The 26639-nt window shown below is 41.9% G+C and overlaps 2 protein-coding genes across 3 annotated transcripts in view; one reads left to right on the top strand and one right to left on the bottom strand.

Moving 5' to 3' along the window:
- The window catches only part of LOC307018617 (contactin-associated protein-like 4), a 97169-nt gene extending 86513 nt beyond the window's left edge, over positions 1 to 10656 (bottom strand). For both annotated transcript variants that reach the window (XM_079648946.1, XM_079648947.1), the window contains exon 1: positions 10498 to 10656. In XM_079648946.1, coding sequence (XP_079505072.1) covers positions 10498 to 10582 — 85 coding nt within the window. In that variant the 5' untranslated portion in view covers positions 10583 to 10656. The remainder of the gene's footprint in view (positions 1 to 10497) is intronic.
- A 6805-nt stretch (positions 10657 to 17461) lies between these two features.
- On the top strand, positions 17462 to 18861 carry LOC307020578 (uncharacterized protein). The gene is made up of 2 exons (XM_079652030.1): positions 17462 to 18638; positions 18798 to 18861. Exon 1 carries the CDS (start codon positions 17643 to 17645, stop codon positions 18447 to 18449), a length of 807 nt encoding a protein of 268 aa, XP_079508156.1. The 5' UTR covers positions 17462 to 17642; the 3' UTR covers positions 18450 to 18638; positions 18798 to 18861.
- Positions 18862 to 26639: the final 7778 nt, after the last annotated feature.

The raw sequence follows: 26639 nt of genomic DNA, 5'->3' as shown, positions 1-26639 counted from the left end.
CTGCAGAGAAATATTAGTGTGTTAAACCGCAGGTCAGACGTGTCTCTTTCACTCCAGGCAGCTAAATCTTCATATTAATGTGCTTACATACACTTTGACCTCATGTTTGCATATAGCGCCCAGGGCCAATCCAATTAATTTCAACCTACAGTGGGAAGTTTAACCTACACACACACAAACACACCAGTTTGCCTTTTTAGCAATTTCAACACAGAGGCAATGACATCTTAGATTTTGAACGGACAGCGGACTAAAGCAGCATCCCTCTCCTCTGTCATCATCCTTCTGGACATGTCTGCTGCATTCGACACGGTGAACCATCAGATCCTCCTTCTCACTCTCCAAGAACTTGGAGTTTCAGGCACTGCACTTTCCCTCCTCACCTCATACCTCAAAGACCGCACCTACAGGGTTACTTGGAAAGGATCCGAGTCCGACCCTTTTCAATTAACTACAGGGGTCCCTCAGGGCTCTGTTCTTGGTCCCCTCATCTTCTTCTTGTACACAAACTCGCTCGGATCTGTCATTAGCCCGCATGGTTTTTCATACCACTGCTACGCTGACGACACCCAACTAATTCTGTCCTTTCCCCGCTCAGAGACCCAGGTCGTTGTACGCATCTCTGCTTGTCTAGCTGACATTTCTCAGTGGATGTCTGCTCATCACCTCAAGCTCAACCTTGACAAGACTGAACTGCTTTTCCTTCCGGGAAAAGATTGTCCCACTCTTGACCTAACAATCAACATCGGCACCTCTGTTGTTTCCCCGACCCAGACTGCAAGGAATCTGGGTGTGATCCTAGATAACAAACTGTCCTTCACTGCAAATATCGCTGCTACAACCCGCTGCTGCAGATACACTCTTTACAACATCAGGAGGATACATCCGACCCAGAAGGTGACGCAGGTTCTGGTCCAGGCTGTTGTCATCTCACACCTAGACTACTGCAACTCCCTCCTGGCTGGTCTACCTGCATGTGCCATCCAACCTCTGCAGCTCATCCAGAATGCAGCGGCTTGTCTGGTCTTCAACCTTCCTAAATTCTCCCACACCACGCCGCTCCTCCGCTCCCTTCACTGGCTTCCGGTAACTTCTTGAATCCACTTCAAGACACTTGTACTGGCGTACCATGCTGCAAATGGATCTGGCCCTTCCTACATCCAGGACATGGTTAAACCGTACACCCCAGCACATGCACTCCGCTCTGCATCAGCCAAACAGCTCGCTGCACCCGCACTGCGAGGGGGACCCAAGTTCCCGTCAGCAAAAACACGTGGGTTTGCTATCCTGGCTCCAAAATGGTGGAATGAGCTCCCCATTGAAATCAGGACAGCAGAAAGCTTACACATCTTCCGGCGCAGACTGAAAACTCATCTCTTTCGACTCCACTTCGAGAGATAGAATTACTAACAAAGCACTTATATACTAATAAAGGACTGGCTTATCTAAAGCCAGTTGAGTAGCACTTGAAATGTTTGGCTCTATGAAACCTGATGTACTTATATTATTCTGTTTTCTTCAAGGTTGTATTTTCCTGGCCGAATGTACTTATTGTAAGTCGCTTTGGATAAAAGCGTCAGCTAAATGCAACGTAATGTAACAACGTGTGTTACAAATCTAAGGTGTGGTGTTATGACCCCGGATCATTATGTCACCTTTGGCTGTCGGATATCTCTCTTATTTAGTGCGTGCGTGCGTGCGTGCGTGTGTGTGTGTGTGTGTGTGTGTGTGTGTGTGTGTGTGTGTGTGTGTGTGTGTGTGTGTGTGTGTGTGTGTGTGTGTGTGTGTTTGTGTGTGCGTGCATGTTGTCTGCTTCTAGTTTCTGCACCAGGAAGCTAACATTGTCTTAAAAAAGCAACACACATAACTTATCCTAAACCTCCAGGGGACAGTACTGAGCATTTCAAGTTAGTAAATGTGTTGCTTGTGAGAAAGACTTTTTGCCATACAAATCCATCACAAAGTGTGTGTGTGTGTGTGTGTGTGTGTGTGTGTGTGTGTGTGTGTGTGTGTGTGTGTGTGTGTGTGTGTGTGTGTGTGTGTGTGTGTGTGTGTGTGTGTGTGTGTGTGAACTCTGAACTTGTGTGTTCATGTCCTGTTTGAGAAAAAGTATGGTTTTATAATAGTAATTCAGCGTTTAGTTTATGCCGTGCTTTTAGAAAACCCTGTGCATGTTTCGTGAATGTTTTCTAAAGGCTGGTCATGTGTTGTCAAGCAGGTGCAGTGTGTTTCTCCTCATGAAAGTGTTTTGGGCCTCTGTAACGCGTTTGCACCTGTTGGCCACCGTAGTATTGTGATGCTTTAAGGTTTAGAAAACACATTGATTTAGCCAATTTAACAGGACAGTAAACTAACGGTACAAAAAAATTATATGGAACAAGTTCGGATTCAATCTCTAGGGATCACCATGTAACATCCTGGAAATTGAAGTAAACAAAGAGAAGAACAAAACAAGTTCATTATGAAACAGTTTAAGATAACAACTTCTGGAATCGATTGGATATTGCACCTCAAAAAGGGAATACAATTATTTAATTAGAGTTAGCTTGTACTCAAATCCACTGCTGAGTAATGCAAGCTGCAGTTTTTCTAACAGCCAAGGGGAATTTAGGCCTTGTCAATCCATAACAGAGTTTATCTCCGCTGTATATTTGTTGGTCTGTTTGTGACCCGAAGCTAAAATGTAACATCACGTACAGTTATGGTACAGTTAAAAATAAGAGAAATTACATAACCAAGCTTGACATGTTTTGAGCCACCTAATTAGAAACAGTAGTCTGTTCCAGAAGCAGAACTACAGTACCCAGTGGGAGGATTTCTGAAAGCAGCAGAGAAAACCACAGCATAACAACACAGCAAAGGATCCACTAATTACGGCATTAGAGACACTGTTGTGCGTACTCAAATTATGCTTTGAGAGAACAAAACAACTCACAATAGATCGAAACTTTCTGAGGGCACAATTATAGATCCAGCAGATCAGTAAAAGTGTGGTCCGCTGTGAGGAGAACAGCAGGCGTTTTAGTTTTGGATATCAATGTTTTACAGGGACGATCGGCAACAAAAAGTGCTTAAATGTAGCAACAGACTGAAATATCAAAAAATAAAATAACAACTTTTTTGACATGCCGATATTTTATTCTAGTTGCTACCCAGAAAGAGTTTTGATATGTTCAAATCACAAATCAAAACTCATCATTGAAATATATTAAGTGTTGTTGTGAATTTATATTCATTATCACTATTATGATTATTTCAAATTATTGAAATTGCTTTATTTGACTGTCCTACACTCAACATGTTAACTTAAAGGTCCCATGTCATGGCCATTTCTACTGATCATAATTCCATTGTTGAGGTTTGCTAGAATAGATTTAAATTGTGCAATTTTCCAAACTCACATTGGTTTCTCATACAGCATCTCTGTACAGTATGTGTATTCACTCTCTGTCCTAAACGGCTTGTTGGAGGAAACAAATGCTGTTTATGGTGCAGCCTTAAGGAAACGTGTAATGCAAATGTAAGCATAGTAATATAAGATGATGAGTACACATTATGTCTTCTCAGCATCAGCAAGTTAGCATTTTTTTTGTCAGTATTTTAGTTAGCAATAAGCTCAGAGAAATACAGCATCACACAGCCGCTAGCATGGCAGACACTCTCACTTTTTTAACACACATTTGTTTTTACTGCCAACATCTTAAAAACTCAAACATTTCTTTACAAAACATTCTGACTTGGAGTGATGCTCTTTTGTTGTCAATGGAAGCTGAATGTATGAGCACACAAACAAGGCTAGGCTGTATTATTATGGACCCGATCTATAACGACAGCCAACATGTTTAATTCAAAGCACAACATGCCCTGAGGCAGCGATGGATTATTTTCTGTTTTCTGCAGCTCTGACTGGAAAGATTGGTCTTTCTTGCTCTTTACGATGGATTTCTCACTGTATGACTTTTGAGTGAAAGTGCAAAAATGGTTACAGAAGCAGTTGGTCTTTTCCACGGAGGGACTGACACACAGTTTTGATTAGATTTTTGATGCTTACAAGTGCGAAGGAGTTTTCAGATCTCTTTTGAGATTCTGGACTTGTTCTTGGCAAGTTTCCCCACTAATCTGTAGAATAAAACAAACAAAAAATTGAACTAAAATGTGGGGTCAGGTTTGATATAAAACTACACCACTCAATATTCTGTAACTGTACAAACTCAGGTCAGTTTTCTTGGTGTGAAAGCTGTCAATCGAACCCTCGTGGGGACCAAACAATTAAAAGGTGGTCCAAGCAGACTTTAATGAGTTGTTTGTTTGTAGTGTAAAAGAAAATGAACAAACAAAAGGAATTTATAATAGCAGATATCTGATTTTAGCATGATTTCAAAAGCTTAATGTATGTTGAATCAGGCTACAATCTATTAATTAATCAAGCAGTCGGCCAAAGGCAGTCGGCAAAAGAAATCACTCTGATTGGCTGTTCAGCTAGCGAATCAGTGCATGAGAAGCAAAACGGAAGCGAGGGACCCAAACAAACTATTGAGAATGCAAATCTGAGATTTCATTTAACTCCAGCTCTCGACACAGGTTCGGGAAAGCCCCGTGAGCTTCTCGCTGTAGAGTGAAAATGGAACACGCTATTTGTTGTTTGTTTATATCATGCAGCAGTGTTTCCCCTACCATTGTCTTGGCGGGGCGCTGCGCCCTGCCAACGGAACCTCGCGCCCTGCCTAAAATTCAAGGTGTTTTTTTGTTTTGATTATTTAAAGATATATATATATATATATAGCACCAAATTGCAACTGAAGTAATCTATCTACGGTCACGTTTCACATTGAACATGTGCTCTTTTATTAAATAAACTAAACGCCTATGTTATTTATCCAATGTGCATGTTTCAGTGTCCACTGCCTTGCGTATTCACATTCTCCCTCCGCTCTGTTTCTGAAGGGCCGGGATCCGCTCCCCCCCCCCCACCCCACACACACACACACACGCGAATGCACACACTCACAATCAGAGACAAGAGCGGAGGAAAGGAGGAGAACAACAGCTCTGCTGTCTGCCCGTTTGTGTCCCCCCCCAGTTTCAAATTAGTTTATTATTATTTTTTAACTGCAAGCCGTTATCGTCACGAGAGAAGGACACACACAGCCTGCCCAGGTGGACGCGTGCGAACGCGACAACGAACGTAGCGTGCGCATTCTAAAAATAGCTCACAGATGGTGAGCAGGTACCGCGGTTTTGAACTATAGTATTGAATTTGACAGAAAATGAAACGCCAGCAGAAGAATAGTCTAATGAGTTGGGTGAAAAAAAAGACAGGAGATGTGAGTTGGTTTATTCAGTAAATTAGCTCAGGATAATTGGATGTTCTGTCTACACCTGTTGATGTGAGGCTAATGCAGGATTTGCTAGCTTGATGCTACCGGCATTTAGCGGCAGTGACTCAACAAATTGCCACTTAAAATGTATCGTCAGCAATGTATGACAAGCAGACTGCTTGTTTAATGTTAGACTCACACCAATAGCTCAATATGATCATAACACGATTGCTTTCATATCAGAGATCTGATGAGGTGGAGCTGCCTCCAGCAATAGAGGATGAGGTAGAGAGAAGCAGCAGCAGCACAAATTTGCAGCAGGTATGTTATATGCTGTAGACAGGTGATTTAAATGTATCAATGAAAGGAAGAAGTGTAGGCTACATGATAAGAAGGGAATACAGTTTGAATTAAAGTAATAAAGTATAGTGTAACACTGTACTTTATTACTTTTTAATGTACAAATACTTTGTTACTGTACGATATCAATAACAATAATCCGCAGCTCCTCTCTCTGCTCCAGAGGATAAAAAAAATTCGGGTGCCCTGATTTTTTTTCGGGATAACCGAGCAGCACCCTGCCAAGGCAGTACACCTAGGGGAAACACTGTGCAGTCTGTTCTTCGTCTCTCGGTGTATCACGCAGTCTGTCTTCCGGTTGTTGCCTCTTTTGAATGACGAATACACACTACCGCCGCCTGCTGGTAAGGAGAGTTATTGCCACTCACGCATGCACAGTTCATAGGTGCTACTTGGCCGTCATGCCAGTCTTTGCGGTGTGTTCCAGTGCGACACATGGCCAAGACGTCGGGTCCGTCTGTGTCAGTTCTTTGGTGTCAGCTTGGTGTGTCCGGGCCTTTAGGAAAGGAGACACATAGCACATCCTCTGGGGTCCACTTCCACACTGGGCCTTTCCAAGCGACCTTGAGCTGCTTCCTTGCGGCACACTGCCATGGGGGTATTATTATTTTCTGACTCAATGTACTTTTTCAGTTCATTAAGTCCATTAAAAAGTGTATAAAAACAATCCCACAGAAAGCCTCAAATCCAGCTCCTGTCTCCCTTCAGCAAAAAAAGGCTTGTGTACCGATACCAGTCATTCTGCATAACATGTGCTTGATTCAGTCTAATCCTACGAATAATGCTTAATAAAGAATATATTTTTCATGAGCTTTGCGAGACCCCAAACAAACACATCACAAGCAAAACAAAATCGCTGCATCGACAAAACTGTCCAATCAATGACTGACCTGTCAGTCTGCTTAACTTCATCTATACTGCTCTTAGTTTGTTTGTGGAAAACTATAGTAAGTGTGACCAGGAACAGACCAGAACTAAAATGCAACAATGCATAATATAATTCCCTAAATATAATTTAGTTAATTAGGTCCGGACCTAATTAACTTAAAGTGTGAAAGCACCCTTAGTGTTTTGGTTGTTGGGTCCAGTCTGTTTTGGATCAGTGTCACTACTTTCAAAAAACATGACTCCAAATCGAATCAAATCATATTTTGGGTTTGATGCTTACAGCTTGTTCTGCTAGGGCAGCTCAATTAATCGTATTTTAATCGCAATTACGATTTTGGCTTGCAACGATTACGAAAACAACGTAATCTAAATACAACGATTATTATTATTATTATTATTATTATTTTTGGGTTTTTCAGTTGAATTATACTTAAAGTTCAGGGTAATCAACTGTTCAAAACCTACTGTTCAAATTTCCTTTTTCAATAAATGGATGTTTTCAAAGTAAATGGATAATCGTTTTTAATGATCGTGATATCAATTATTGACCCAAATAATTGAGATTATGATTTTTGCCATAATCGAGCAGCCCTATGTTCTGCTGCCCCCAGGTTGCCCGAAAAATCACTTGAACTAACCTTAATTTCTCTTCAGAGGCAACACCTCCTTTCTGTTTATACCGATCGCACCGTTCAGTTACATAATGGTCTCTGAGCACCATTCTGCTTTAATTTCACTATCTTTATGCAAGAAGCCATTTCAAAACCGACAGTGACAGTATCCTGCTGTTAATATCAGAAGGCGATTAAACGCACAGTGACTTTACTGTCCTGTGGGTATCTGTTTCACGCACTGACTTCCTTGAATCTCATCACATAAACCCCAGCATTCCCTCCTCCGGCTAACAAGTGATGGGAGCGCCATCTGTGGCATTTAAAATATGTATTTGTACTTTGTTGTCATTTACCACCACCTCCATAACGAACAGTGAGCTGTCTGCAGGGGGGGAGCGAGATGTGAAGCTCAGTCTGAAAACCTGCGGCTGGGATGTCTCCACATCTGCAGTCTCTTAACTTATTACACTGATGTGGTTTATGGTCCGTGCATGATGGGTGCGCTGCTGGGTCAGGCTGAGATTAACAGAGAGATAGACAGAGCAGAGAGAGAAAGGGAAGACAAATGGACATGGCGGAGAAAGAGAAAAATTATAGAAAAAGTATGCAACTAATGCAGAAACAATAGAAAACAAAGCTAATGTTAAATTAAATATTCAAGTCAGTGTTACCCACCTCCATGGGCGCAATTTCCACTGAGGACAGGGGGGACATTTCCCCCCCATTTTTCAAAATCCCGTTTGTGTCCCCCCCACTTTTCAAATGTGTGTATTGTTATTTTTTTACTCAAGCGCTCATCGTCACGGAGGAGCGTCTGTGTGGCACGAGCGCTTAGATTGTAAACTTTAGTCCAAGTTGTCTCAGAAGGTCTCAAACGATTTGGTCATCTATGTAAACAAATATTTCCATCTATTTAATATAGTTGCTCAAAAAAAGTTAAGAAATCATTCCAATGTCCAGTTAAAAAATTAAAAACACAGTTTAAAAGGGGAGTGATTAGTCAAATATGCAGAAATAAAAAGAAAGAATGCAGACTAGGTAAGATAAAGATAGGAGAGAGGAGTTTATCAAATATTCTAATTGGTTTTGGAGTATTGAAATATATACAGTTCTGTTTCATATGAGTGTTGAGAGCTGTATCCATACATCTCTTAATTTGTGCACCCGATTGATGCCTTTAACTTCAATTTAAAGAAACAAATCTTCCCGGGGTGCATGCCCCCGGACCCCCCAGAGGATGTGAGGTCATCACAAATAAAACAGGTTCACATGGAAAGGATACTAGATAAGTTTCTGCACTCATTATATACACTACACATTTTTCTTGGATTAGTTAACACCATAGTCTCTAATATATTTGTAGAAAGGCAGGACATGGAATTAAATCGAGAACAATGCTTCATTGCGGAGGACCCCCGGTTTTGTGTCCCCCCCACTTCTCAAACCAAAGTTACACCCTTGCCCACCTCTAATATAATGGTTGTTTCTTTATTACCAAAACTGCAGGAAAAGACATGCACACAAATCACTGGATATGTGTGGTAACACCTGCTTTGAAAAGCTGCAAACAATGTCAATGTCAGTCCGACTCATAGTGGAGCGTTTTAGTGCCCCATTGTGGTTTAAATACTGTTTCATCGAGACAGGAATAAAGGAAGAGGGGAAAGGGAAGTGTTGGCATTGCTTTGGGTCTTGAAATCCACTTAAGTGTGAACACAAACTCTGACACCTACACAGAAGGAGGTGATGACAGAAATCACAAGATAGAAAGGAAAAGAGCAGGAGGAGAGATAAAGGAGGAGACGAAGCCAAGAAACAGGAAAACATACAGGAGGGGGGGGAGAGGAAAACTGAGGGAGGAAAGAGCCAGCGACACAGCAGCAGCTCTCTGATTCAGCGGGAGGGCAGAGATCCAGGTGGAGGTGAGAGGGGAAGAGGAAGCAGGCATGGAAACAGAATGAGAAAGAGAGGAATTGTTGGCAAGACAAAAGGGCACGAAAAGAGCACAGGAACCAGCAGAAAGATGCGTCAGGAAGGAGAGGGCAGCAGGAGATCAGAAACAGACACAAAAAGAGAAGCAGCAGGAGGAGAAGAGATGAAGAGATGTGGATACTTTGGTGAAGCTGTCGATGTTTCTTTCAGGGACAAAGGATATGAATCTGTTTTAAATTCATTCTCCTCCTCTCCTGTCTTACAGCCGACTGCCTTTCCAGCTCACCATAACCATCGCTACTGAGTTTAGGACTTTTCATAATGATGTGTAGGAAACAGAGTGTCATAGAGAGGCAGAAAGGGCTTATTACATTGCTTTATTGCTAAGAAAAGGCAGAAAAGCTAAAACAAAACACAAAACATATTTAGTCAAATACAGAACAGATGAATCAAAGAGAGGATCAGGTGGCAATATGTTGTAAAAGAGGAGAACAAAAGGGTCTCACAGCCACCTGCTTTCATCTCATTCAGGTATCAGGTCTCATCCTGAGATTCATCTCCATCATATCTTCCTTTCGGGTTTCTCTCCATCTCTGTGTTTGGAATTATTTGTGTTTCTCAGCAGAATAAACTTCCTTTTTACTAATTGAATTAACGCAGGCAGGACAAACAAGACCTTTCTCATTAATGTTTTCCTTCACAGATACTCAAACAGCAGACCGCTAAATCTTATTCTGCCCTCCAACCACCTGCAAAGGCTACTACTCTCACACTTACACACATCCTCATAATGTGGCAGCTCTCTGGAGTGTGTGAGCACAGCCGTGGTTCAGTCCCAGGATCCCCACCATGCTGCTCTGAGCACCAAATGAACCAGAAAACAAAGCGACACTGATGTTTTACGCACACGCTGGAGGAACTGGCTTCTGACACATTTGGGTGACAAATGGCGAATTGCTTATGATCATTGTAACCATGGGAGTAAATGAACATGCTCATTAAAATGCGGCAAAAGTAAGGCGGGAAACCAAAATCCTAAATCACAAAGCAAGTCCAGTCCACTGATAAAACTCACTACTTTCTCGTAAATGACTGACAATCAAGCAGTCATTATTCAAATGTCCTTATTTCTCCTTCTTCTTTTAACCAAGTAGCCTACTGACGCGTAACCGCGACTCACACCATCTCAAAACCTAGAGAATCAAATCCACTTCACCCAAATTAACATTACGAGACAATCAGCCGAAATATCAATGAGTCTTTTACTACTCCAGGCGGTATGACAGAGACATGAAGCCCCAGTTGAGAGCCTCTCCACCGGGTCCGCGCTGCCCGGACTCGCTCCCTCTCCCCCGGGGAAAGTAGAAAGCGCGCAGCCTGCTCACCTGCTCCGTGTGTCCCGGACGAGCTGCAGAGGAGCAGGGCGACCTGAGCGATAATCCCAGCGACTCTTTTAGTCCCAAAATCCATGATGAGGCGACTGGAGGCTGCAGAAAAACTGCTGGAGGAGAGAGACGGTCGACCTCTCCTCTACAGCTCCAAGAGAGATCTCCCCAAAACCAGACTGAAGGACCAGAGAGAGGGGGGGGGGGGGGGGGGGGGGGGGTCAGTGTAGTCTGTTTTCTCAGCTTTTGCAGCTCTGTGGTTGGCTGGAGCCAAACTGAAATGTGCGCTCAGGTGCAAATGGTCTTTCACCAGTTAAAATGAAACACCAACAAACAGCTGCATGACAGATGGTGACATAATCATAGAATAGGCCTCTTTTGCGCTGGGGACATGTGTCTCCACCACTTTTTAAAAGTATAACTTGTACATGTTCTGAAAAATAGCGTGCACAGAGAAATGTAATAAAGAAGAACACTGGTTTAGTGTCAATCTGTGCACTTTGGACTTGTTAGTCAACGTTTCAGAGAAAAACATTAAAGGCACTGCACTATTTTTTTATTTTATTTTATTTAATTACTTTATTTTTTTATTTTATTTATTTATTTATTTTATTTTGCACGAAATTCATTATTATTCCGCCGGGTTATTTTGCGCTGCTTCTTCTCCCACATTAAACATCGCAGAAACTCTGTTCAAACATCAAAACGTTCAGCTCGGTCGGGAATCGACATTCATAATTCCAGAGACACATCCCATAATTCATCACATTTTTAACTGGAAGCCAATGGAGAAACTCTTCAGACTTGAAAATTCTTATACTTTCCCTCAGAAACCTCATTCCAACTTTAAAATGTTACACATCTTCAACCATCGGGACTGGCCATCAGTTGTTGTGTCCTTTCGTGAGACACTTAAAATTGCTCCTTTGGGGACTGCCCACAAAAACTTAAAGGTCACCTATGCAGTGCATAGTGCTGCAAGGATCTGTTTGGTGTTTGGAGCCAAACACTTCAGAGACATGTTTGTACATATCTGAGACCTATAATATATTGATGAAAAACAGTATAATAGGAGACCTTTAATATGTGTGAGTTGCTTTGGATAAAAGTGTCTAAAAGTTACATGTAATCTTTTTAGTGGAGAGTCATGCAGCCATTTTGAAGGGCAAAGGTATAAGAATCACATCCAGCAGAGACTTTCTTTAGAACAAGAAAGATAGGAGGTGAATAATTAAAGAGTGATAAAAACAACATCATTTTGAAGTTGTCCTAGTTATGTTTCAGGTCAGATAGCAGGGAGGCATGCCTACATTAACCCAGGGCTTTCTTAGCTGTGAATGGGAATACATGAGTGAGACAGCCTGACAAAAGCATACAGGAGAGTGAAAGAGAAATAAGTAGGGGGCAGATTGCACTGATTCTGAGGTAAATAACGAGAACTTAGAATAGATATGAGAACACTTAAGTGAACCCATCGAGGTCATGATAATCAGGATGTGTTCTATGAAATAAAATGGCAGGAAATCAGAATGAAATAAACCAGATGGGTACGAATGAATTTCCACTGGCAACCACATTTGCGGTAAAAACTCAAACAGGCTTTGTGTTGTGGGAATTCATTTAAAAGGGTTAGGGCCCTATCTGAAATCTAACTGGCTGTTTAAATCAAGTAGTTTCTACACAAACGGAGAACAGTGGCTGTGGTTAGCTTGAATTTATGTAATAATGAGAAGTTTTTATAGAGGAAAAAACATTTATTGAACATTTTCAAACCAAACGGACATAAATGCACTTATTATTTGCATGTTCAATAGAACCAGTTGCTTTCACTAACATGTGGTTGTAAATGCTTCCAGCAGAACAGAAAAAAGCCATATACTTTATATTGTGACAGCTCGAATCAGCAGAAGATGGATTGTGCAAGCTTTACTTGCCATGAAATCTTTGCAATCTATCGTAAGCAATGTGAATTAACAACTTCTGCATCCTGGAGTCATGGTGTGAATTGAAGGTTTTCTTAATATTAGGCGAACTACAAACCTTTACGGCCTGCAGGAGTTGAGTGTTTGATGCCTTACATATGGATTCTTGCTTTGAATTGCACGTATCTTAATCAGCAAGTGCCCCGTACTCTAGTCTACTCTATTACTCTACAACAAACTTGAGTGGTAACAATTGAAACTTGAACTTTTTCCTGTGTTACAGTTTTTCTCAATCGCTAAACCCACTATTTAGAATCAAAATTCCTTTCATCAAACCAACAGCACAGCCATCGAAACAGAAAACCATTTCTCTACAACAGTATACCATTTATCATTGATATCACACAAAATGCAGATGCTAAGCAGTGTTTTGCAAAACAGATCACACAATTCTCGAACTGAAGTTACAATTCTCTACACAAAGATCAAAAATCTTTTGTGTAACTCATGTCTACAAAACAACAAATAATCTTCTCACAGTGGATAACACTTCCTCATAAACTTAGACCATAGCTACACTAATTGACACTTGATGTGCAAAATATGAACACTTGTTATCAGTCAATCACCCCATTGAAAAAGGTAACTCCATGGAATGTACTGTATACCTTACAGTAATGATGTTACATTGAAAACATTTACAAGATAGAATTTGCATGACTGTACTTACGTAAAATATTTTTTTAAATGGTGCCGGTAAAGCTATAATAGTGTTGATATGACTTGCATAGCTCTTTGAGATGTTCATATGGGGAGGATTAGCTATAGCTGATACAACATTTTTACAGTCAGTAATTGTGGTCTTTTCCTTTTTGCACATTGAGAAATGTTTTTTTTTGTATTGGGGTGAATTGAGTACTTCACTTCCATGTAAATGAATTGCTCACAGCTGATATCAATGAATTTCCTATAGTAATTGTAATTAGTGAGAATCCTATAAAAGACCTCCCTCACTTCAGTAAGATGTTTGTCAAGGGTGGTGTCGACACACAAGGAGATATTTCCCACGCTGCCTTGCAAGGGAAGACATACGCTGTGACGTAGATGAGGCTATGTGGCCAGACAGACGGCAAAGAGCAGATCAGTAAAGCTATATAGATCTCATTCTCTGCTTTACTGCTGATTTACATCATTTACCCATGTTATTTTTTTTCCAGTGTATTGCTATTCATCTTTTGTTTCTGTTACGGTGCTCTTCTGAAAATGAGACATAAAAACAATGACATAGTTACAGTAACATACTGTTTTTCCTATATGTAAGTTTGTTTCTCCCAACTTGTCAGTTTTCCGTTCAGTTTCCAATATCGATAGCTTGAGGTTTGTGTATTGATGATTGTAGTCAGTATTTAGTGTGCCACTTAGTAATGACTGTTCAAATAGTCTTCTAATGAGCTGACAAATGTTTGTTTTTGGAGAAGGTATCTGGTTTTGGAAGGGGTATTTTTAGTTTTGAGTGCCTTAGAGCACTTTGCAAGAAATGTATATTGTTATGGTATAATGTGTTGTTATGGTGACCGGAGTTTCAGTTATGAAAACACATTTGTCTCATTAGAGGACAATTTGTTCTGTTTCGATCGACTTATTCTTTTTTGTGACCAGTATTTTCAGTTTTGGTCATGTAAGTGCATTTTGCAAAAGATATTCAGAGTTATGGCAAGTGTGTTTCTGTTTAGATGGCTATGTTCTTGTTTTGAAGAAATGAATTTAGATTCTAAAAAGTGGGTTTAGCGATTGAGAAAAACTGTAAGTAGCCGTGCAAATGCATTCGTGCACTCTGAAGGTTGACACATATAGTAATAGACTCTATGGAAGAACTGTGCCTTGCATATTATCTATTATGATCTTATTCAGGAACATTGTGTCTTACATTTTTGCCCACAAGACTTATGTAAAAAATATTTCAGAATAAATGAGAGGTGCACATTACATGAAATACCATTCAATACACACACTACCCATTTTTCATGCATCTCTTGCAGCTGGCCATGGAAACCTGAATAAAACATCTCTGTTAGCTCAGATGCACACACCCATGTCTGTGTATAAGGGGGGGGGGGGGGGGGGGTTCTGTGGGAGAAGAGCGCTTTGTATTTGTTGGTTAAAAAAGAAAGAGGAGAGAGGGAAGGGAAGACGTGCAGAGAGAGTCTGCAGGGGAATCTGATAATGAAACCTACTGAGAGCAAACACAGCACTGCAGCCAGTCAGCGAGAAACACAGGATCGCACACACACACACACACACACACACACACACACACACACACACACACACACACACACACACACACACACACACACACACACACACACACACACACACACACACACACACACACACTCGTCATGAGCATCACACACATCGGTGGCCTGCAGAGACACCACACACTGAGAAACCAGCTGGCTGTTTGATGTTCAAATCAGACGGGTGAGAGATTTTAAGAAAAAGTGAAATGCTAGTTAATGTAGGTTTTTCTGTCGGCTTTGATCAGTTTAGTAAAATACTTCGTAATGAGGTACAAAGCAATGCCGCCCTTTGATTTGTGGATTTCATTGTTGCAAAAATCATATTAACATCTTCAGCTTTACTGAGGAAAGTAGAATGGAGCTTTTTCTATTTTGTTAGAGGAAGACAACCTGTTCCTTAAAGAGGACATATCATACTCATTTTTAAATGCTAGTTAAAGTAGATTTGTATGTCTGCTTTGTTGTCAAAGCTTCCCCTTACTTCCCAAACAAACCTTCAGTTTAATTAAATACTTTGCAGTACAAAACAATCTTCAGCTTGACCTCCTGAGAGAAAGAAGTAGGTGCGTTTTCTGTTTTGTTGGAGGATGATAGCGTGCCGCTGCCTCTCAAAGGTTTGATCAAATCTCCAGGCAGACAGGAGCCACAGTGGAGTAAACAATAGTTTCATTTCAAAGAGAAACAGTTTTAGCTCGTCGCTGAATGAGCTGTGGTTTGATACGATATTTGTCTCAATAGGACAACTTTATCAAGAGTGAGGCCATAAGAAAATGCATCAGTGGCATACGTTTGACAGGTGGATAAATGAGAGCCTACCTGAGGGGGAAGCTTTGATTGACAAAGTACTGGTTAAGGTCAGGAGCTTTGATAAGTTACAGGAAAGATTAGATCACAGAAACAAGCAGTGGAAATACATTTCATTCACTGCGCACTGGGCTTGGATATCAAGAAATATAAACAGAGCTTGTTGGGGGGATTCTAGCGTCTGATCATTGAGTGAGTTGTGGTCATATGGTCACTTGATAAGTACATTTGTATTGGATGATACCTCTTGGTAAGAAATGCAGTTTAATGCTTCCTGATTTTTGGAATTACTATCTTTTAGACCATTTTGACGTGTCACAGCTCAGGTTCTCAGTTCAGCCTGGTTCTACTCGTGTCTTGATATCAATACACAAGGCACTTTTTAGCGTGTTTATGAAATACACATGGCATTTCCCTGACTCCTCCTCCTATAAATCCACCCGCATCATTATTAGACACTCAGAACAAGTGGTGGTTATAGAGCGGTGCAGTGACGAGTCCTAAAACCCTGAAGTGAGCCACTACAGGTTCCCTCGTCCCCGAGTCAATGGGATTTCTCCATAGGATGTTGGAAAATATCTGGAAATAAGGTCTGTGGTTGAGACACATTTAAGAGACTGATCACGTTTTGTTCTACGACATTAAACACCTCAGCAGTGACCCCACTGGTGATTTTTGAAGAGTTTAAGTGTCTGAGAAGCGATGGTTGTTACCAAGGAGCTGAATAGGGCTACAGAAGTTGTTGAGGCCGCTGTACGTCATTACGCCGAACACCTAAACACTCCTCTAAGTTTGTTTGCCCTGTTCGGCTTGAAAGCAAGTACCTGCCTCCTGCAAACTGTTAAAACAAACGCTTCAACTTGTAACATTTAGAATCTGTAGTTTTGAATATGGATCTTAAGTTGGCGTGACGTTGAAGCAGCGACCCTGCTGTAGTTCCTTTATAGCATAACGTTAGCATGTTGCTTCTGGCGACTAGATTTATGATTAGAAAATTATAAAAGTAGGGTAGACATGTGGAGATTATCCGGTTGAACCTGAACTAAAGACCTTTCAAGCTATTTTCCAAAATCCTATGGAGAAATCCCGTTGCTTTTTTTTCGAGGGAACCAGCAGCTTACTTCCGGGTAAATACGTCATCCCTGCACCACTCCATAAAGAGTGTGAGTCAACAGTTGCAGTAAATGGCATCGCGTAGGTGAAACAAACATCCAGACTTTATAAAGATATATAGTTTGTGTTACTGAAGAGTTTATCGCCGGCCACTAGAGGGCAGTGTCACTGCTGTCGCTGCCCGGTTATGCCGTGCTCTGACCCGGAAGTGCCGAGCGGCCATTTTAGTTCAAACATTGTTCATGCACTCCGCCTCGAGTTGAGACGTTCGTCCACTCATTCATGTAAGACTGTTTCCACTATTATATTATACCATATATTATACTATATATATATTATACTATTATACTACTATACTCTGTTTCGTGGTATATATTTGTGTTGATTGAATTGCATGGATGTAATACTTTGTCAGCTTATCTTGCTGCATTATTCTGTTTTAGGGTGTCGTCATCCTTGTCAATAAATCACCGAAACTGACATTGAGGAGTGTGTTTCTTCATGACGACACCAGGGGACCTCAGCCATGGGGCAGCATGCCCGAGCCATAGTTTACTGGCCCGGGATGTCCGGGGACATTCAGGCCACCAGGGACGGGTGTGCAGACTGCAACCGCAATGCTCCGTCACAGGCGGCTACACCCCCCCGGCCGTCCCCACCCCCGTCCACGCCATTCGAGGCGGTGTTTGCTGACTTCTTCGACTATGGGGGCCGTCACTACCTAGTTGTCGGGGATCGGCTCTCGGGCTGGGTAGAGGTCCTGAGCTCTACGGCGGGTACTGCCCTGGCGGGCTCAGCTGGCCTGGTCCAACACCTCCGGTCGTTCTTCGCCACCTTCGGCGTACCGGAGGAGCTCTCGAGCGACGGTGGTCCGGAATTCAAGGCGAGCCACACCGAGGACTTCCTCCGCTTATGGCACGTCGAACACCGTGTGTCTTCCGTTAGCTTTCCGCAGTCGAATGGGAGGGCGGAGGTTGCGGTTAAGACTGCTAAGCGCCTCTTGATGTCCAACACCGGCCCGTCGGGCAGCCTTGATCAGGACCGCTTCCTGCGCGCTATGCTGCAGTTGCGTAACACGCCTGACCCCGACTGCGACCTCTCGCCAGCACAGATCATCTTCGGCCGCCCACTTCGTGGCTCGCTCTCCTTCGTGAACCGCCTCGAGAAGTTCTCGAACCCGCATATCCGCCTGCTATGGCGCGAGGCATGGGCGGCGAAGGAGGACGCCCTTCGGACCCGTATGTCCCGTACCACAGAGTCTCTGGGGACTCACTCGAGACCGCTCCGCCCATTGGCACTCGGCGAAAGGGTATTCCTCCAGAACCAGCAAGGCCCGAGCCCCCACAAATGGGACAGGTCGGGGATCGTGGTGGAGTCGCCGGGCCACGACCAGTATCGGGTCAGGGTTGACGGTTCGGGACGTCTGACACTGCGCAACCGGCGGTTCCTCCGTGCCTACACGCCGGCCACACCCTGCGCCCGCGAGCAGTCGGCTGCGCCGTCGCCGCCGCCCGCTGCCCTGGGTCATCAGCCCCCACCTATCCACCCGGGCTGGGCGACGCCCCAGGGGATTGCTCAGCGGCCGGCTGTCGGGCCCCGCGACTCGGCTATTGGCGCTTCCCCACCGACGCCTGCTGATGGGGCGTCCTCTGACCTCGCTGTTCCTACGGGTGCCTTCCTGGGTGCACCGCTCCCGGTGCCGCAGTCGCCGCCGACGCTGCCCCAGCCGACTCGGCCGGGCCGCTTGAGGAGGCCGCCTGCACGTTACGAGCCCGAGTCTGGCAGCTGGATACGGGATGTAGACCGTTAACCTATTCCGGCCCATAGCTTTCCGGTCTGGGGGGGATGAAGAGTTTATCGCCGGCCACTAGAGGGCAGTGTCACTGCTGTCGCTGCCCGGTTATGCCGTGCTCTGACCCGGAAGTGCCGAGCGGCCATTTTAGTTCAAACATTGTTCATGCACTCCGCCTCGAGTTGAGACGTTCGTCCACTCATTCATGTAAGACTGTTTCCACTATTATATTATACCATATATTATACTATATATATATTATACTATTATACTACTATACTCTGTTTCGTGGTATATATTTGTGTTGATTGAATTGCATGGATGTAATACTTTGTCAGCTTATCTTGCTGCATTATTCTGTTTTAGGGTGTCGTCATCCTTGTCAATAAATCACCGAAACTGACATTGAGGAGTGTGTTTCTTCAGTTACTACATATTTACGTGACACAGTTTTGTTCACCATGTACACCAACCAGAAGATGTTTGCTCTCACTCTTTGTAATAATTAGCTTCACTGCTCAATCTGAAAGCTGTCGAGCAAGGGTGTCAAACTCAAGGCCCGGGGGCCAAATCCGGCCCGAGACTTCATTTTCTGTGGCCCCACAAGAGCTTGCAAAAAATATGATATGTTTATTATACGGTTACATGCCGCTTTGCAGAAGCACGTAGCCCATATATGGACAATACACAATGCATCTCACATTTGATTTTTTTCTCAGAATTTGGCTTTTCTTTTTTTAAATGTAACTTCTTTTTTTTAGACTTTTTTTCCAGAATTTGGCTTTTCTTTTTAAACCATTTTGTGACATTCTCACTGAAGAGACTTCACTTATTTGCCCTAGACTTCTGCTTTCAGACGTAGTTAATTATGAAGTTATTACCCTCTCCGATAATAATCCAATGCAGAGGCAATAATGTCAAATAATACATTATTTTATATATATATTAAATATTTAAATATGTATCTTACCGGCCCTTTTAGTGCAACCATAATATGAACGTGGCCCGCAGTGAAATTGAGCTTGACACCCCTGCTTTAGAGCAAGGAGGACAATCCGCGTCCAGTGGCAGCCTCACTCAGTGTCTGCAGGTTATTCTGCCTAAACAAATGCTTTCAGTCTTTGTTATAAGAGTCGCAGCCTCCCAGTACATATCCGATCTGCTCAGTCTATTGAAATCACAGCTAAAAACTCACCTCTTCGCCCTGGCTTTTAATACTTGTTTTGAATTCTTGTTTTATTATTTTACTCCTATTGCGTTATTATATGTGTTCCCTGTACAGCACTTTGGTCAACCGAGGTTGTTTTAAATGTGCTATATAAATAAATAAAGATTGGGATTGAGTTACCATCTGACAAACACGGGCAAAAACAAGCTTCTCCTGCAATTACAGTCACGTCTTTGGCACTTTTCTGAAAAGTTGATTTCTTTTCAGCACTAAAAAGACGGCGCGCTCGGAAAAAACACGCCGAGTGTCTAACCTTGTTTGCTAAGCTGTCTCTGGATTTAGTTCTCAACCTTTAAACCCACCTGCAGTTCTCTGAGAAGAGGAAATTAACTTTTAAAGTGTTTCTGTTTCGTAATCAGTAGCACCGCGGACTAAATGACTTTACTCTCACTTTACCAAATGAACCTCACTCAATGAGCAAAAGCAGATGAGTCCTTGCAGTTGAATAAACATGCCTTTTTAAGAAGGGGAAGCAGCTACTCTGATATGATGAGAGATGTCTGGACAACACATAATTATGATTGCATCTTTCATCAGTAGACGGAGCATCTGCTTTCTCCCTGATTTTCAAACAAATGTGTGATACATTACAATTTGGCAATAATGAGAAAGAGCTGAATACTTTAACAAACGATGTCTGAGGAAACCAATTGACTACAGATGTGTTGGATATTCGGTTTAAGTTGGATAATCATTTATAAGAAACTGAATTAACTGCATTAGTCTGAATCCTTTAGTGTCATCTTTAATATTCGTTATTTCATTAATCATATCAGCATCTTCCCTGAGTGTTGAGGAGGACATTTGTAAATGTAATCTTTATTATTTTTTTATTTACTTTATTTTGTGTTCGATTGAGCACATATTGTTGAGAAGCAGGATATGTTGAAAGGATTTGACTATAAAGGGATAAATGATTCATCAGTTTATAGTTATTGGTAGATAATGGAGTAAACTGAAGCGTTTCATATTTAATTATTTAATCATTTATTCAAACAAAGGTTTCTTGATCTGTATGTGGGCCATCTCTGTGAGATGAAGAAAATGTATGAGAATTAAGTTAATAATTCATAAATTAGTTGAAGATTGTTTTCTAATAAGTGATAGCTGTTTATTTTGAATGACAAATATAAAAAAAAAATTATAAATTCGGCATAGAAAAAGTAAATAAACACTTTGCTGTGGCTAACGTGTTTTTAATTGTCTGCTTAAGGCAAGCACTCTTCAAAAGACTTAATTAAATAAAAGGAAATGAGTTGTGTGATGTGTCCTCTGCCATTGAGAGAAAGCCAAAAAAGAATTGGGCTCAAAATGTCTGTTTCCTTGCTCTGTGTTCCCGCAGCAGCTGCTGGCTGTGTGAGGCCGGCCAGTTGGCTGACACAGAAAAGACTCAGAGGTCAAGCTGCTGGCAGCCAGAAAAGAGGTGCAGAAATCAAACATTTTCAGAGAGAAATCAACTCTTCCGCGTGCTGTATTTGCATTTGTAGGAAGTCCACTTCCTGTATGTGGAGGAAATGGTTCTGAAGTAGCAGCGCTGTACGTAGGATCTGAAGAAAGATGTTTTTGTTTGGTTGAGATCAGTCCAGCAGCAGGCCTCCCTCTAGGCTGCCAATATAAAGGGCTGACATCCTGAACTGCTTTTCAACTTTCCCTCTGTTCCATTAGCCTCCTCCTGCTCTCACTTCATGGGTCATGGATCTGTTACCTCCGCACTCAGGAACATAACACAATAGAAACACAGAAAAAGCTGATTGAAGTTTATATTGTTGTAAGAAACAAAATACCTGCGACAAATCAGTCTGGAGTGTGTGTGTGTGTCTGAAGACTAAGAGAATATGACATATTTCATACTCTTATCTAAAGATAATCTATGGTTACATATTATTCTCATGTGACAAATAACCCAATTCAATTGAACGTGGCCTTCATTAGGAGACACACTAATATGGAAATCCAGACATTCACGGTGTGCAATTTTGATGAAATTGTGTAAAAAGTTCCCACTGAGGGACAAATAAAGGATTTCTGACTTTTGATGATTGCACCCTATTAGGCTAACAACCAGTGTGCGAAATACGGGGGGGTCCGGGGGAGCTCGACCCCCCTGATTAACACCTGAGCCCCCCTGAAAGCCTCAACAGCTACATTTGAGGGGGGTCTCAAATTATAATATTTATTTGTCACTTGCAATGGTCACTTACATGTTTTTAAGCTTACTATGTCCAGTATTCATAATTCAAAACATTTATTCACATATCTTCTATTTTGGCTGGCAAAAGCCTTTCCTCGCATGGGATCGAAAACAGACGGCTCTTTAACGGTCACATATTCATTCATTCATATGAACGCCAGAATCTAGAATTATTTGGCGGCACCCCTGAAGACGCCAGACGGCGCCCCCGTTGAGAAACGCTGCTATAGATTACTGATTGTCTTGGCTTGCATCCATGGAATATTGTATAGGAGGCCTACTGCGTATTGAGAAATCTTCGACCGGTATATTGCGCAATAAATGGGAGATGGAGACCCCCCTGATTATTGACGGGTATTTCGCACACTGCTAACAACTAATAATTACATCAACAGTGAAGAGTACTTCTACACAGAACCAACAAAGGTTTTCTAGAAATAATCAAATAGTCAGGAGGTGTGTGGCGAAGTGGATAGAGCGTTGGTGTTCGGATCAAGAGAGCAGGTTCAAACCCCACTGTAGACAGCATGTCGTTGTGTCCCTGAGACACTTCGCCCCAAATTGATTATCTGTGGGGATTGTCCACAGTATTGAGTATGTAATTCACTTTGGATAAAAACGTCTAATATGTAATGTAGTTGACTATGTTTCATTTTTTCATGCCAAATACATGATGAAACCATTAAATCACTTTATGCCCAGGATGAATTGTATCCTGTTTGTGTTCTGGTTTGCTTTCTAACCCTGTGATTCCTCCACACTTTCTAAACGGTTGTAACACACAGAAGTGTGGAAGTCACACTGGCTTTTATGTCCTTTGCTGAGAAACATTAACAGTCAGGGGAGCTCTTAAAACGCACATTGGATTGCCAGAGTGGATTTCACACCCCCTTAAATGCAGCAGGTGCAAAGTGATACTAACTACAGGCTGCCAAACATACAGTGACATGTTAGAGCTCCCAGGGAGAGAAGGAAGAGTGGGAGGCTGACATTCAGAGGGGAGGATGATGGCACACAGGTTTTAAGGCAATCTAAGTGGAGTCTGACAGGCACTCAATCACGATTTTAGCCGTTATGGCCTTGACACAAAGCACTGTACCTGGATTATTGAGGAAAGATTTCAAGAGTGTCTTTAAGTATAAATATGTTGTTTTATTTTTTTTAAGTTAATTAGCTCTTGCTACACTCAGTTGTTTGTTTTTTTTGGAACAAAGTCTTCAACACTAAAAATGTTCACTTAAAAATATTTTAATACTTAAAGGTGGGGTAGGTAATTTTGGAGAAACCAGCTCGAGTGCGCTAGAATTTGAAAATACACGGCCGGAACAAATCTGCCACTTCCTCACAGAGCCCCTCCTCCAACACACACGAAGGCGCACATGACCACAAGATAAGTTTGTGCACAGATGGAAGGCTGACAGGCAGGTAGGCCATCCAGTTACTTTAGCCGGGCCGGCTCAGATGATTGGTCGTGCTTTTTACAGCGCTACGGCTTCAACTGATGATGGAATTTTATGTATTTATTGTCAAAGCACTTCAGATATTCATTGCTATCGGGATGTTAAGAGCATTCCATGGAATATAGCAAAAAGTGTATCTCGAGCCGGTTTCTCAAACTTACCTACATACATACCTACTTACCTTTAACTAAAAGTAGCAAATCAAAATTGTAATTTTTTTTTTTAAAGAGGACATAATATTACGCTCATTTTCAAGCAATCTTTCTTATTCAGTGTCTCTACTGGGACATGTCTCCATGCTTTAATGTTCAAAAAGCTCTTAATTTTGCTCATACTGCCTGTGCTGCAGCACCTCTTTTCACTCTCTGTCTGAAACCAGAGCCCAGTCTGCTCTGATTGGTTAGCTGGCCGGATCTGTTGTGATTGCTCAACCGCTTAAAGATTGTCCCGCCCCTTAGCCTATCACCTACAATGTATTGGAACGCTAGCCAATAGAAGTTGTACGTAGTGATGTCACTATGTTACGGAATTAAACAAAGGAATCCAATGGTGGGTGTTTTCAGTGCCTTTGAAGGAAACTCACTCTGGAGGGAGCTTTGGGATTTTACCCTTTGCAGACCATTTACATGCACAAAAACCTGTATCAAACACGACCCAAAATCATAACGGGGCCTGTTTACATTTTTCTTTTTCTGTTTGCATACAAGAAAAGTGTTATACGTGTATGTAAGTGAGAATTACCAAATCTCTGGGAGCGTCTGAGTTATGTTATGTTATGAATATGGATGTTTCTTTGGGTTTTTTACACACCCGGTTCCATAACGGCCTGAGGGTGTTTTTATAATCCTGGATTTATGAAACCAAGCCAGAAGAGAAATGAGATCTGAATGGCATTAAAAGTGAATTTATTCTTTAAACTCTGATGTGAGTCGAACACAGAGAGCAGCTACAATAATCCTAGCTGTTTCTCTTTCACAGGAAACTCAGGTTTGTGTTGTTTTGGAACAAAGCTGATCAGACGGCCTCCTGAAGCTTCAGTGGTTGCTCGTCTCTGCCAGGAATGAACACGCGTTCACACCAGCAGACGGCAGCTTTCACATCCACATGAGTAAAGACTATTCACCACAATCTCATCAAAGGAAGATCTCACAATGTAATCCTCACACTATCGAGAACGAGAACAAACCAAACAGAAATAACTCTCTTTGATTATGACATTTAACGGCGTAATTAGGAACGTTTCATCTACATTACAAAGAAGATATCGCTAATCCAGTTTATTTCAATACTTAGCAGAGGAAATTAGTTTTCCACTACTTTACTTTTTTCAGTTTTCTCAGAAACCCTCACTGTGCTTTCTCTAAACTCCCTTTTTAATTACCATGAGCCAAATGTTTCTAGTGCATCAGTGTTTAATGTTGTCTTTGAAGTGCTTTCATGAGAATTGATTAAGGATTAGGATCTCACATGTCATGTTACTAGCGTGACATAAAGGGAGATTTCATGCATTTTTTTTATAGGTACCTCTGCAACAAGCAATATTTGAAAATATAATTTAGAATTGAAATTGTGAAGCAACGTAATCAAATCATTGCTTAGTACCAGTTATCTGTACATTGCTTCCATCTGAACTCCGCTTTTCTTTTATCCATTACTGACCTCATTTTAGGACTAGAGGGAAATAGGCTTTCATTAAACCTGGAAATAGCATTTCAATTCACCTTCATTAACGGCGTAACAGGGAGGAAATTCATCAGACCCAAAATCATCCGTTGTTGGGGAGCAGCAGCTCGACTGGTGAGGAAATTATCATCATGCAGATCATAATTACTGTGACTATTGTCTGGATGCGCCTCCAACCTTCAGTCCAGAGAGAGACAGTGGAATGGTTATTACTAATGACACATACGTTTAATTTGGATTAAGTTGGATGTTTTGTATCTCATTTGATGTTATTGAAGGTAGATGGGTTTGCTTGTTACTGGGCCAGAAGGAAAATATGAAATTCGGAATAGAAGACGAAGAAATTTGGAATATGAGGTGAAGACATTTTCTCCAAATTGCTCAATTACCCAGAGTATTGCCGACTAAACATGGTGTGCAGACGGCAGGATGAATGCCAGTCAGAGTCACTCAGAGGAAGATGAAATTATTCTGGAGGAAAACCCTTCCTGACAAGAATCTGATCATTAGTTGACACATGCACTGGCAGACGGAGAGGCAGCCATCTACACACACACACACACACACACACACACACACACACACACACACACACACACACACACACACACACACACACACACACACACACACACACACACACACACACACACACACACACAACCACACGCACACACACACACACACACACACACCTACACACACCTACACACACACACACACACACACACACACACACATACCATGTATACATCACTTCAGGGGACATTAAATTGACATGCATTTCCTGGAGACTTATCCTAACCTTAACCATAACCTACACATGCCTAACCCTTACCCTTAACCTAACCAAGTCTTCACCCTAAAATTAATGATTCCCCTCATGGGGACCTTCATTATGTCCCCATAAGGGAGGCGAGTCCCCACACGTGACTGTGTAAACAGATTTCGGTCCCCTCAAGGATAGTAATGCTAGGCCACACACACACACACACACACACACACACACATACACACACACACACACACATACACACACACACACACTCACACACACACACAAACACACACACACACACACACACACACACACACACAGTCAGATTCATATCAAACGTTATACACAATAAAGTAAATTATAGTGCTGGAAATTGTTGTAGTAGACGGAGCTCTTTCGCCTCTGTGTGTGGAGGGTTGCCTGTTTCCGATATATGTACAATATTTCATTTGTACATAATTTAAACATCCTTTAGACAAAAAAATAGATAGTTAGTTTTTCGTGATGGAGCTGACGATAAGGGCAGAGAAAGGTACTTTGAGACAATAGTAAACTGCACAACCAGGCATATTTCATTACTCTCTAAGGACTATTTATAACTTGAATTTATTCAGACTGCCTTTGTTAGGAAAATGTCTGAATAAAGCATGAAATATTTTCGCTTCTAGAGGTGAATCTGATTTAAATTGAAAAGCTTCAGAAATGGAAATGTTCTTGCTTTCTTTGTAAAAGTTTTGCTTCAGATCTCAGATGAGATTTGTTCACGCAATGTCAGACAGGAGCAAAAAATATACATGAAAATAGTGTGATTCATCTGAGCTGTGTTTGGTCTATCTCCCTGACACACTCACAGCCTCAGAAGTGGAAC

The sequence above is a fragment of the Notothenia rossii genome (assembly GCF_949606895.1).
Source record: "Notothenia rossii genome assembly, chromosome: 9".
NCBI lineage: Eukaryota > Metazoa > Chordata > Actinopteri > Perciformes > Nototheniidae > Notothenia > Notothenia rossii.
This window is presented reverse-complemented; position numbering and strand designations above follow the sequence as displayed.